The 14,007-nt window shown below is 38.8% G+C and overlaps 1 protein-coding gene across 4 annotated transcripts in view; it reads right to left on the bottom strand.

The window, feature by feature from the left end:
* Positions 1 to 14,007, bottom strand: part of LOC111866520 (protein RFT1 homolog) — a 53,345-nt gene that overhangs the window by 15,316 nt on the left and 24,022 nt on the right. For 3 of the 4 annotated variants that reach the window (XR_002843163.2, XM_023855550.1, XM_023855549.1), the window contains exons 7-9: positions 8,438 to 8,688; positions 7,434 to 7,562; positions 4,766 to 4,886 (exon numbers count right to left, since the gene is read on the bottom strand). Coding sequence is in view for 3 of the 4 variants with exons in the window: in XM_023855550.1 (XP_023711318.1) it covers positions 4,766 to 4,886; positions 7,434 to 7,562; positions 8,438 to 8,688 (501 nt within the window). In the remaining variant the exon portion in view is untranslated. Of the gene's footprint in view, positions 1 to 4,765; positions 4,887 to 6,844; positions 7,103 to 7,433; positions 7,563 to 8,437; positions 8,689 to 14,007 lie in introns of those variants that run through there. The other variant, XM_023855551.2, reaches the window with a different exon arrangement.

Genomic DNA, 14,007 nt, shown 5'->3' on the forward strand with positions numbered 1-14,007 from the left:
ATCTCACTAATCGCCAAAGGGTTGAAACAGGAACGCACACAACAGAGCACCACAGACAAACCACTTAACTCAGACTGACGCCAGCTCACTAACAGTCGCGGGAGACCCCCAGCTAACACCACCTAGCAGTACAACTCGTAACTACAAAGCATGCGCGCGCAACAGGTCGGTTCCAGTTATTTTTGGGTCCCCCCTCGTATATTTGCTTTCAGTGATGACATTTGTTGTTAATAATTTGGATAAGTTTCAAACCAATAACTCTGTATATGATTGGTACCAGAAGGAATGACCACTTTCATACACCTTCAACACATTTATCATCTGTCAGAGAGGGGTGTATTATTCAGGTGTCAAGCTATTTAACACTCTCCAATCAAACATCACAGTTTTAAAAAAATAATAAAAACGAATTTAGGTTTGTTTTATGAAATTATTTGCAAAGTAACGCATTTTACTCTATTGATGAATTTGTCGAGCATGCAAGGGGCTCAAAAGTTAAGAGTTAATAAATGGTCTGCATGTGTGAATTATACATTGTTGAGACTTGCTTGTTGTAAGTGTGGTAGTATGTATGATGTCTGCTTTTGTTATGAATTTTAATATTTCATAATTGTAACTATTTTAATGAAACGGCTTGCCAGTGTGTGTGTGTGTGTGTGTGTGTGTGTGGGGGGGGGATGGCAAGGCGTAAATTCGACTGTGGTTTTTCCACAACCCATGTGTGTTGTCCTGACAACTTGAGCTATCTGTGAGAGGCCTAATTATATATATTTTTGGACAAAGGATGAACGATGTATAGTCATCATGAATTTGTAATATGTGACATGTTTTATATCCAGCCCTACAGGAATATGATTGGATCCATGAAGTGAAAATAAATGTAAATGTAAATATTCTACTGTAGATGTAAGCAGCTGTTTCCAGCATTCTTTAAGTATACAAGAATCAAGCAAAAAGTATACATTGTTCTAAATAACATAAATATTGAATAGTACAACAGTAAGTAAAACATTTATAAAACAGTAAGGTTTTTGTAACAGCAAATGAAAAACTTTCTGAAACAAAGTAAGGAATATACGAACTTAATTCTATAGAGTAAAAGTTAATCCTTTTAAATTCTAGGGCTGTAAAACCGATTAGGATCTAAAGAGAAAAGGAAAATCACAAGTACAAAATTAAGTTCCATGATCACACACACTTTCCAGGAAATGGTTAGATAAAAAGGCCAAGTTATTACCGTGCTTAATTAATTAAGCACCATGCCATGAAAACTATGTTGGAGTGGATGTATGGCTCCACTATTCTTGAACTTGGCACTAGATGGAGTTTCAAGGAAATGGTGGCATAAGAAAATATTTACATGTAAAATGTGTAAATGTAGCACGACACACAGAAACAGAACTAGGGGATATCTGCTGATGGCGTGAACAGCTGTCAGAACAAGCTATTAAGCTGAAATTCTGAAGGAGGAACTGAAGCAGAAGAAAAACGGAATAGTGAAAATAAAAGATGATGAGGAGGTAGCAGATGAATATTAAATAACTCATTATTAAGGTTTTAGGTTAGGTCAACATCTGGTGACTGTCTTGCAGTGCTATCATTTTAGAGCCCCCCACAAACTGTTGAACTGTTCAGTTGGAAGTGTTGAATGCCCCTCTCATCAAGTCAGGCTACAGATATTTTGAATGCTACTGCAACCAACAAACATATAACATAAACACATTACATATATAACTTTTCCTAGATTACAGCATGTGCTACAAATAATGTTGTTGCTGTCCTCAGAAGAATGCACAAGCCTAGCACCAATTCAATCCAAATTCTCTTCAATTTTGGCCCTGTAACTGCTAAAATACTACCAAGAAACATGTAAATAATAAATAAATAATAACAATAAATTATATTGTATTAATTTTAAGTTTTATAGTAATGTTCTTTTTAGATTATGTTTATTAATTACACTGTATTAACTTTTTTATTTTATTATTTGTGTTAATGGAATAATGTACGTGATTTTAATTATGTAACTCATGTAATTTATTATATGTATCTGGACACATCTATTACCAAAGGGACTATTTCCACATCCTAGGTTTTTTACCTGTATGGATATATGGAAAATAAAGAAATTAATAAAAAAAAAATATTGTGACATGCTGAGCTATGAGCTCTCCCCCACCCCCCGCCAGCCGTGATGCGCCGAGCGAAGCCGAAGCGAGCCGATGTTAGCCGAGTCCTAGGATCCTGGTCGCTAGGCAACGCGAGTCAACAGCGGTGACGTCACCAAGTAGTAACAGCAGTTACTTCCGCTAGCGTTACTAGCAACACAGCACCAGGCAACAAGGGTGCCTATTACGTGGCCGTATTGTCCGATCGAGGCTACATAGGGAGCAGCGAAGGCTATTCACAGAGAGTTGTACTGAGTCAGTCAGTGAGTCCTGGAGCTACCTACGAGTCAGTCCGCGAGCTACCTCCGAGTTAGTTTCGAGTTAGCCAACAACCAGCCAGTTGTATTGCGGCATTTGGAGTGTACTATTTGTGATACTGCAGATAGCAGTAACCGTAAATCTGTAATTTGGGTGATTGTAAGTGCGAATGTGAAATAAAATTCGCTATATTAAATACTTCGTGAAGTTATTTGTCGCGTTATACGCCCAATACGCGACAATATTATGTGCCAGCTGACTCTTGCTTTGACTCCTGCTACTGGACTCAAATTAAATGACATTCACTCACTCAAGTCATGTCACTTCCTGTGTCAAATTCCATGTGCAGGCTACATATTAGAATAATTACTGTTCATGTATGTTAGTTACATGAAAAATGGTTCTGCAAGAAATGTAAGAAAATTCCATGTCTGTTATTGACAGAGAAAAATCAAATTAATCACACAGTGCTCACTAATGAGTGAACAGATAAAACCAGTGCTATGCTCATTACCCTCGGAAATCTTTTAACATGCCTTGCACAAGAGAATTGAGGTTTCTCAAGTTTCAGGTTTCCTTTATATCCAAAGATCTGAATAAAAACTCTTTATGGAGGTGTTAGGAATGTGTTTAATATTCATTCATTCATTATTGGAGGGGGTGGGTTTCCCTATGCATCGCGACCAGTTGTTGATCTATTGTACGTCCCCCTTTGATATTCTACCAGTTGCCATACCCTTCCAGTACTGGTGCTATCAGCCCCATTCAGCCAGCGAGTTCGGCCCCTCTACTGGCAGTGGTACCCGATACTTCCCCATCTACCGGAGGCACTGGAAACTACTTGGGCGGGAAACTTTTAACCTAAATTTGCTCAGAGGTCTCCTAGAAACATGAGGATCTTTTACGTGCTGTAAATCTACGACACGGGACCCACAGCTTAAAGTCCCTCCCAGAGGACTTGTTCCCTGAATTTTTCCGCCCTTAAAAATTCCATGACCTCCACCAGGTTTGAACCTGCGTACCTTGAGTCATGAGGTGGGAATGTTACCCCTAGACTACGGAGGCCGCTAATGTGTTTAATATGTTAAGGTCATATGTCAGTCCCACTAACAGTCCAAATCTCTCCAGTGGGAGGAGCATCTGGGTCTTCCACATGAGCAGTTCCACCATCTGCATGACATCCTAAAATGATCTTACTGTAGAATGAAGACTGGACACTAAGTATGGACTGTCTAATCATCTCCCAGACAAAGCAGTGAAAAACACTTTATGTACACTGCCATTCCTGGCCTTAGTGCTTGAAAGTGTTCATGCTGTCTTCCTATCTAATGGTATGATCTTTGAGAGTTCACTAACTTCCTGATATTTCAACAGACTGCACAAAATATTTAGCATTTCTTCAGCATGTTAGCTGTAGTTCCAAGTTGCTTTAACATAAATTAATGTACAATAGCAATATCTTTTCCTTATACAATACAGTACAATCCAGGAATGCAGGCTATGTGAATAGGGATGGGAGAAGTTTAACAAAAAGACACATCATTTTTACTTTTTACTTTTTCATATGCACTGTATGAGAAAGTAGTGTGATTGTAAGAAATACTGATCTAAGATTCTGACAGATTTACATGCTTTCAGCACCTTGAAGAAAACTTTCAGAATAGCAAGCCTTACATAATCAAACCTTGGACTTAATAATTAAGAGGAGTGAACAATTGAACTATATGCATACTATTATATTGAACTTAAATTTATTACCAGAAACAGTAAGAAAACTGACAAGCACGCAATTTTAAAAACACATGTTCATATTAATTGGCAAAAAGTAATACTCATATGAGACATTGGTTCAATATACACTCAATTATTTCTTCAGTTTCTGGAGTCATATGTTGTGCTTATGTGAGATACAGAGGGTTTTGCATTTATTGAACCTAGAAATCAACATAAATGCCAATACCTTGTGTTACTATCAACATACACACATAAGGAGACACCATACCAGGAAATTTAATTATAAAAATGTTATCTGTTGAAATTGAACATGAGGTAGAAAGCCAACTCTGTTCAGCTCTTAACAGATTCAGTGATCAATGACAACAGGTATCTTTCAACTGAATGTTCTTGCCTACTGCACTAAGAAAGTCTCACATCTTAGAACAGTAACTGAAATTCCATATTTTCTTCAAAAGGCATTATTCAACTACTGAAACACCTTCACAGACCACAGAAAAAGATTTTAGGAATCTGATGTGAGGACAATGATGCGGAATATTTCACATGAATTACAGGCATCAATGGCAAGAAATAGGCAGTGGATATGGCTTCATGGCACTTACCTGTGACACCTGAGTGATGATAAATACAGATGCTAATGTGATCAGAAAATAAGGGCCAGGAATAAGCCCACCAAGTGGCTTATACTCTGTGTCTAGATACTGTATTTTAATGAATCGTAAGCTGAAAATACAAATATAAAATTTTAATGTGCTTAAACACACAGAAAATCACACTAGAGGAATGCATGAATACATCAATTCTATCAAGAAAGACAAAGTTTGATAATGTTTTAAATTATTAAGAATACACGCCTCCCCATTTCTTATTCACTAACATTACTGCAAGAAGCATGAGTGTATTCTGTCTGGGGACTAACCAGAGCAGTGATGATTCTCCACTGTCATTTCTCACAACAAATTACACTTACCCTGTAGTCTCAGTAAAAGCTTATAATGGACACATATACTAGAGTGCAGTTTTGTTCAATGAAATGTTTTTCAGCTCTGCGGATACAGTATGGTGAAATCTACATTTTAGTTTCCATAATTTAAGGTTTTTCTCAGTTGAGTATTTAAAAACATCATACATCACGGAAACATTAAATGGAAATTTAAATGTAGTTAGACATAGGCAATAAACAGGTCTACAAGAAAGGCCTGAGGATACCTGAAACACACCCTTCTTTACCTAGGTATCATGCAGATAATTTTATGACACTGTATAAACTAGAGAAATTACTAGCACTGAATGATATGTATGAGCAATTATGATGTAGGGTGCAATGTAAGATGTAAATCCTTTAAGGTGCTTTCTGGCATTCAGATACTAAGAAAACTATTAAAAAATCTCAAGAGAGGTTGATCACCCAGCCAGATTTACTATTGGTAATGCCCAAAAACCAAACAGGAGTGGTATACATTCAATATACACCTTTACTATGCAAAACTAAGTTTTTCTTTAAAAGACATTTTCTTCAGAACATCTCCCTTATGTACTTCAGTGTAGATTTAGCAATGGCCTCATGGCACCACGTTATAATACACAACTGGTGCTCCAGAGGCCTCTCCTTATATAATTGAAACTTGCATGTCTCTAATTCTACAAATAAGCAATCAAATGCACTCTGCAAGAGGAAGACACACAGATGGAAACTAAATGTGTAGGGTCTTCCTTTATATATATATATATACAGTGTTTCATGACTTTAGGGCATAACTGCAGGAGGTGACTTCCTAGGTCTTTGTGATCAAAAAAGTTCATATAAACATGTGTCCGATTTGGACGGTTATGCAGTTATGACCGTTTTTTCATTCCCATACACGCCCTCGTGTGAACCGCGTCTATCATCTCACGGGTCGCTGTTCTTAGCCAGCTACAGACAGAGCGTTCTCGTTATCTCGACACTTGAGAGGTACCTAAGGCATGGTGGGTTGGTATGTACCCACACGGTTCACAACTGAATGGAAGCCCGTGTTGCGGCCGGTGGTGGCATTTTCGAAAATCAGCTTTAAGCACAAGTAAATTCAAGTTAAAGGTAATTTCACGAAGTTAAATTTACATTCCTACTTTAAATGTATCATGTATTATACTGGTTTATTATTTTCTTCGATTTATTGTCAGTAATCATTACCTTATATTCTGAGTTTAAGACGGTCATAACTCCGTGACCGTCCAAAATCGGACATATGTTTATATGAACTTTCTTGATCACAAAGACCTAGGAAATCACCTCCTACAGTTATGCCCTAAAGTCGTGAAACACCCTGTATATATCACCTATTTTAAAACATATGCAAGACCTCGACATTCTTGGTGACTGCACACACCAAAACACGAACACTACTTTGGGTTCCACGTTCATTCAAGTCAAAGTCAAAGTAAAAATTATGTTACGACCGACAGTCAGTCGGCCAGTCTGTCTTGGAATAAAGCATCCACCTGCGTCTTAAGACCTTTATTACTGTCACAGAGCTGCAGATTTGTTGATGTGGGGTCCTCTCTCTGACGAGAGGACGGGTCTGTTGTTTGCCAGGGTCAAAATCAGCACCAATAAGTGTTGTCAGTCCGTACAATTTACATTTTACATGTTATTAAATGTATGTATATACAACATATACAAGGCCTCTGCCAGTCCAGGCTCAGTACAGCAGATCATGTGCTATCATCAGCAGTTCCTGCTACAACAGCAGTCTAGTCACTTGAACGGTTGTATGCTTGACTGCCACCAAGATTAAGCCTCTTATATTTCCTGTGTTGGGGTTTGCCTTGCCCAATGCTGCAAACATTTGCATTTTCATGATTTATATTTGTTCAAAATGAAGAATTGTATATTTGTAAGCAGATTTATAGGGTGAACAAAAAATGTTTTGCCAAACTTTGGGATATAGTTCCACACACTGAAACAATGAAAAAAAAGTCAGTATCAACATGAGTCTTGAATAGGTGCATTTCTTAGGTTCTTCGCATTTTAGACAGTCTGAGGACAACAGCCTGGCTAGCATATCTCAAGTTATTCTGAATGCTGCTGAACAAGCAAACCGGACTTTCACTGAGATCTCTAGTCATAGCAACAAAACTTACTAAATTTTGCACTTATCAGCTGATACTGTTATGGCAACACACATAACAGAAAGTTACAAGTCAAGTGATGACATTATGTTCCTTAAGCCATCACTGTGGTAATACACAAAACTGAATGAGAAGTAAAGTAAATAAAAAGTACATTACCTATGTCCAATCCTAGCTCCCATGTTACAGCAGTTGGCAACAATAAAGCCAGCTCCACCAAAAGCTTTCGTCAGCACCCAGGACACTACTAGAAATGATACTGACAGTATTGCCATTACATAGTTATACCTGCAAATATCAACTAAATTAATTACATTGCAATCAATGCAACATGGTCTATTTTGTAAGACAGAATGAGGTTCTACCAATAGAATCAAGCCATATTTTTGTGTTGAAGTCTAATTCATTTATACAGAGTTCTATGTACAACATATTGGCTATAATCCAATGCACTAACATAAATCCATGAAAAGAGTATGTCTGTTAACTGTACACTCATTTATCAAATTACTGATTTCTATCAGCTCTCAGAACATATCTGACCAACGTTTTGTACCACTTTTGGTAACTCATGCTCCTAACCCTCCCATTCATCTATGGCTTGTCATGCCTCTCAAAGAGGCTGACAAATCCTAAATTGGTGTTTGACGTCCTCTCTGCAATGTAGTTGAGATCATTTTCAATTGAATAATGATAGTTTCTATCCAGGCTCTTTCCTGGTCCTCTCACTATAGTAATATGATCTTGCTTGGTAAGGCTTTTACCAAGCTTCCCTATATCCTCTACGACCATTGCAAGAGGAGATACATTTATCTCCAGCTTGTAACAATCCAAGAGGCACTTCTGCTTAAAGATATAAATTCATACAATAAGTTCTCTTTTATGTTGTGCTAGATTCTGAATGTATTTCTGCTGCAATCATGAAAGAAAACAAGGATTTCTAATTACTACTCAATGGCATGTAATTTTTTTCTCACTTGAATGCAGCTGGTTATGAGTATGAGCTAACACATCATAATCGTTAGGAACCAAAAACCAATTTATAAAAACTACTTAACACTATCTACATTTACACAAGAACTACTTCCTTAGAGCAGAGAACATGTATAACATGAGCAATATGCATAAACTGATAACATTTTACAGACTTATTAGCAACTCACTTATCAAGCTGACTTGTGTTCATGGTTGCAAACGCATAGCACTCTGTAATTCCATTAATGCCAAGTAGGAGGACAGCTAGGCAATGTGTCCGCATTAGTGTGGGACCAGGACCCATGATGAGAGATTCACCACCATAGAGGTACAGCAAGAGATGTGAATATGACTGGCCAAATACCACTATCACCAGCCCAATACAAGTTATGCAGCGGAGCAACTGGTACAGCACATTAGCAGACTCTGCCATGTGTTTCTGTGAATGAAATTGAATGTGTCAACGATGTTTGCTGTCTGCAGTTCTTGATAAAAATAATTTAAGAAGAAAACATACCTCTTTCAACTACATATGTCCACATTTGCTGCAAGACTTGTGGTGACAATGATGGATGCCAACATGTTTAAGGATGTCCTTTAAGTTGTAGGAATAGGGTAAGACTCCCTAAGTACTGCAGGCTAAAATATGTCTACTGTGACTAACAATTAGTACAGAGCTTTTGATGGAATGTTACTTAATAGAATGACCATTGAATGTGAAGGTAATGCATAAAACTGACCTTGAAATTCTAACTCAGCATTCAAATAGAGGGGCTGAAATAAATAAATGAAATCTCAGTCAAATAACCACATCTTAGGATCTCATTACATTACATGAGTATGAAGCAAAAACAAAGTTGGGTGAGTCATGACAGCATACAAAATATTAAGGAAATTGATATGAAACTACATGCAATATAATCCTGAATGAGTATCAGTATACATGAAACATCTGAAAACAAACACCAACAAACAATACAGGGCAGACTGCACATTAACCAATAGCAAAGGAAAGGAAAACAGATACAATACAGCAGGCGCTATATATACGATGGGGTACCCAAAAGAAACCGAACTAATTTTTTTGTGGTCAGAGCTTTTGTAGTACCGCGTTTTGCCGCTATGAGCGCATAGAGCTAACATTCCTGAGTCAATAAGCCGACTACCGTTGCTTCAGAAGGTAAGGACTAGTTTCGGCAGAGTTTATAGTGACAACTGTCTTGTGTGATCGTCGTTTTTGCAATGGCCCTACCACATGAAAATGTTGAAAAAATTCGTGAAATCATCAAGGAAGATCGACGACGGACCATTGAAGAAACTGTGGAGCTGTCGGGAGTGACTTGGAGCTCAGTTCAGCGAATTTTGACAGAAGATTTGGGAATGAAAAGGGAGGCTGCAAAATTCGTGCCACGACTGCTGACTGCTGAACAAAAACAAGGGCGCGTGGAAGCATGCTGTGCTTTGAAAGAAGAGTCCCGAAATGATCAAAACTTTTTTCAGCGTTTTGCTGATGTTCCTGAGATGAAGGAAAAAAATGATGGAGACGCTGTCAAGCATCTCAAAAGATGAATTTAGACAATGTTTTGAAAAATGGAATAAAAGACTAGACAAGTGTATTAGTGTAAGTGGAGAGTACTTTGAAGGGGATTTAAGGTTTGTGCTTAAAATTTGAATAAATAAGTTTAAAAAAAAATAAGTTCGGTTTCTTTTGGGTACCCCCTCGTATACATGGTGCAATCCAAAAGTTCCCGAAATTTGAATTTTGCACGCCAGTGTTTATGAGTACATTAAAATACTGCTAGGTGTAGCCCCCACACCCTTCTTGAATCAGTGTGGCAAGCGGCATCAAGTTTGGTGGTTGGGTTTATTGTTGGTGAACGTATTTCCATTGTTGTGTTTCCGTGAGTTTGCGGTTCTGCGATAGCTGACCTGAGAGAGCAGCATGTCTGTATAAAGTTTTGTTTTAACTTGGGAAAACCGCTGCAAAAACGCACCAAATGTTGAAGCAAGCTTTTGGTGGCAGCAGTTTAGGCCACACACAAACTTACAACTGGTATAAGCGTTTCAAAAATGTCCGAACATCGACTGATGATGACGATCGTTTGGGACGCCCGCCAACTGGCACCACAGCAGAAAGTATCAAGAAAGTTAGGGATCTGATTCTGCAAGATCGTAGACTGACCATCCAAGACCTCTGTAACACCTTGGGACTAAGTTATGGTACATGTCAACGAATTTTGTCAGAGGAACTGGACATAAGGAGGACCGCGGTGAAGTTTGTACCATGACTGCTGCAAAATGAACATAAGCAGCATCACTTGGAAGACTGCAGGGAACTTCAACAACAGCGTCAAGAGGATCCAAACTTTCTTTCGAAGGTTGTCCCTGGTGACGAAAGTTGGTTTTATAGCTACGACCCTGAAAGTAAGCAGCATTCATCGCAATGGAAGAGCCTTTCTTCACCTTGGCCGAAAAAAAGCTCAACGAGTCAAGAGCAACATTAAGTCCATGTTGATCTGTTTTTCTTTTTCGATATTGACAGGATTGTTCACGAGGAGTTAGTCCCTCCTGGACAAACAGTCAATAAAGAGTTCTATCGCGATGTTCTAAGGCATTTGAGGGAGGACATGAGGAGGTAGATTATAATCTAGTGCCCTCTTAGGACATAATAGAAACGATCATGCAGGAACACTCACACACCCTCAAAGAAATGCATCTTGAACATGAAGTGTGATGGTTGGAACCAAGTACCTCTAAGCAGTTAAGTTGTGTATATTCGGGGATTATTTCTTCCACAGTGGGGTGTTGTAGAATGCATCCAGGAGCAGATTGAGGACATTATTTCCCCCACAGTGGGGTATTAAAGAATACCCAGGGGCAGATTTCAGGGGAAGGGATCATGGCAGTTGCACCAGGGCTCAACAAAACAGAAGTAGAATTTACTACTTCTGGGGCACTTGTTTCTTTAACATCAAAGAAATTTAGTTCATAAAAGAAAAGTAAAGTTATCCCTGTAAGAGGCTGTGAAGGTCCATGGGGTTGTGTGATGTTGAGGGTCCCATATTATTTAGACAATCGGCTCAAAGATGGTGGTAAGGTTGTCAGCCCTACGCGGCCACCGCACATTACTTAACTTCAAACATATACGTGTATTTAGGCCTATCATGCAACTTTCATAAATTTTCAGTAGTTGAATGATTACTGTCACATTGTCATATTTCACTTCTTTGTTCAAGTTATCATATGAAATGTTTTGCCCACCTTCAGGTACATACGCCACAAGATGTTTCACACTACTTTCCTCTTACTGAGTAAAGATCTAAATAGAATAAAAATTGAAAGTTAATAGAATTTTTTGGGTTAAAACTATAATAAAAACTGAAGTAGATAATTAATCAAAATATTCCTTTGGAGGTTGAATACTACAGTGCACTCAGTTATCTGTTTCTTGTTTGTTGGGTGTTTGTGATGGTGAATAAAAGGTGCCTTCCAGAGATCCGGTAAAGTGTGCACACAATGAAGTAAACAAATTACTAAATCTTCAGAATGCACCTATTATTCACAATCATCAACCCACAAATAAGATACACTGACAATTGAACACACAATCAGTGCACTTAGAAGGGGGGGGGAGACCCCCCCCATACACACACACAATAAGAACAACAATGACAACAACAACAACTGGATCCTTTATCTACTTCAATTTTCATCATATTTAACTTTACTTTTTAATTTCAGTTAGTGCTTTACCTGATAAAACAACTTAGACACATAATACACCTGAAGATGGCCATTTATGGTTGAAATATTTTGTACGTAGTGCGTTCAAGTTCTAAGGTCTCCGATTTTTTCTCACACAATAATCATACAAACATTTTAAACTTCTGTCACTTTTCAACGTAATCTCCCTGCAGCCATACACATTTTTCACAACGTCGGCGCCATGATTCCATGGCCACTGCAAACGCTTCTGTTGGAGTCTGTTTTGACCACCAGAAAATTACTGATGCAATAGCAGCACGACTGGTGACTGTGCGACCACAGAGTGTCTTTCATCGTTGGGCAAAGCCAAAAATCGCTAGGAGCCAGGTCAGGTGAGCAGAGAGCATGAGAAACCATTTCAAGGTTGTTTTCATGAAGAAACTGCTGCGTCATGTACGCCCGATGCGCAGGTGCATTGTCCTGGTGAAAGAGCACGTGCAGCCTTTTCCGGCCGTTTTTCTCACAGTGCTGGAAGGAGCTTGTTCTTCAGAACATCTTGGTAGGATGCACCTGTCACCGTAGTGCCCTTTGGAACTCAATGAGTAAGGATTACGCCATCGCTGTCCCAAAACATGGCCACCATCATTTTTTCAGCACTGGCGCTTACCCGAAATTTTTTTGGTGGCGGTGAGTCTGTGTACTTCCATTGAGCTGACTGGCGCTTCGTTTTAGGATTGAAAAACAACATCCATGTCTCATCCATTGTCACAGTTGATGAAAAGAAAGTCCCATTTATGTCTTCATCACGTGTCAACATCGCCTGGCAAATTGCCATGCCCGCAGCCTTGTGGTCAGCCGCCAGCATTCGTGGCACCCACCTGGAGTACACTTTCCGCATTCGCAGGTCTTCATGCAGGATTGTGTGCACAGATCCCATGGAAATTCCAACTTTGGAGGCAATGTTTTCCGCACTCAATCAGTGATCCTCCAAAACAACTTTCTCAACTCGCTCGACCATGTTCTCAGACCGGCTGGTGCAAGGCCGAGATTGTTTTGGTTGGTTGTCACACGACGTTCGGCCTTCTTTGAACTGTCGCACCCATGAATGCACATTTTTCACATTCATGACACAATCACCACATGTCTCACTCAACTGGCGATGCATCTCAATGGGTGTCGCACCATTCAAGTGGAGAAAATGAACGATTACTCGCTGTTCTTGTAAAGAAAACATCACCATTTTTGGCATCAAAAACACTCCTCACACTTGCCGCCGCCACTAGAGTTTTGTGTGCCGTACAGTGCTGCCATCTCTGTCACACATTCACAAAGAGTGCGCATGTATTTTAAACTAAACCGCATGTGTCTATCTGCTCCCACTCCTGAGAAAAAAAATCAGAGAACTTAGAACTTGAACGCCCCTCATATTAATAATGTGAATTAATTAATGAAATGAAATCAAATAAGTAAAATAGGAGTATGGCAGTAGCCATGCAACTAATACACATTTATAAAAACTGCATAAGAGAAATAAATTATGAAATAATAAATCAATCCAACAGGATGCTTAAATATTACATTACATATCAAGCATTTGTCACTTCTTCAGTCTTACTCACTTTCTGCCCCTTCAGCAGTAAACCACTGTATGATAATGCTACCTCCCAGTCTTTGCATTTGTACCTTGCTCTATAATGCTCAATTTATAGCATACAACATTGATTTTGTTTAAAAAGAGAGGCAACAATACACAACAGGTAGCAAGACTCATTCATTTTTTACAGTTCTGGCAGTTTTTGAGGGTTTATTTAATGGCCTGTTTTCAATTTTGTGAAACTTCAAAATCAACTTGGAATCTTCATCCCAGAAATACTGTCGCTCTTTTTTTCTTTTAATTTTTGTATGTGAAGAGTAAGGAGTAACTAAGGCAACACATGATCTTGGCCAGACTTGACACTAACATGGTCACTAAGCATTGAACTTTAAATATGCATCATGTTACAAGTCACTGTAGTCACTCGTCGTCGTCGTCGTCGTCGTCGTCGTCGTCGTC

This window comes from Cryptotermes secundus, unplaced genomic scaffold, assembly GCF_002891405.2.
Source record: "Cryptotermes secundus unplaced genomic scaffold, Csec_1.0 scaffold401, whole genome shotgun sequence".
Taxonomy (NCBI): Eukaryota; Metazoa; Arthropoda; class Insecta; order Blattodea; family Kalotermitidae; genus Cryptotermes; species Cryptotermes secundus.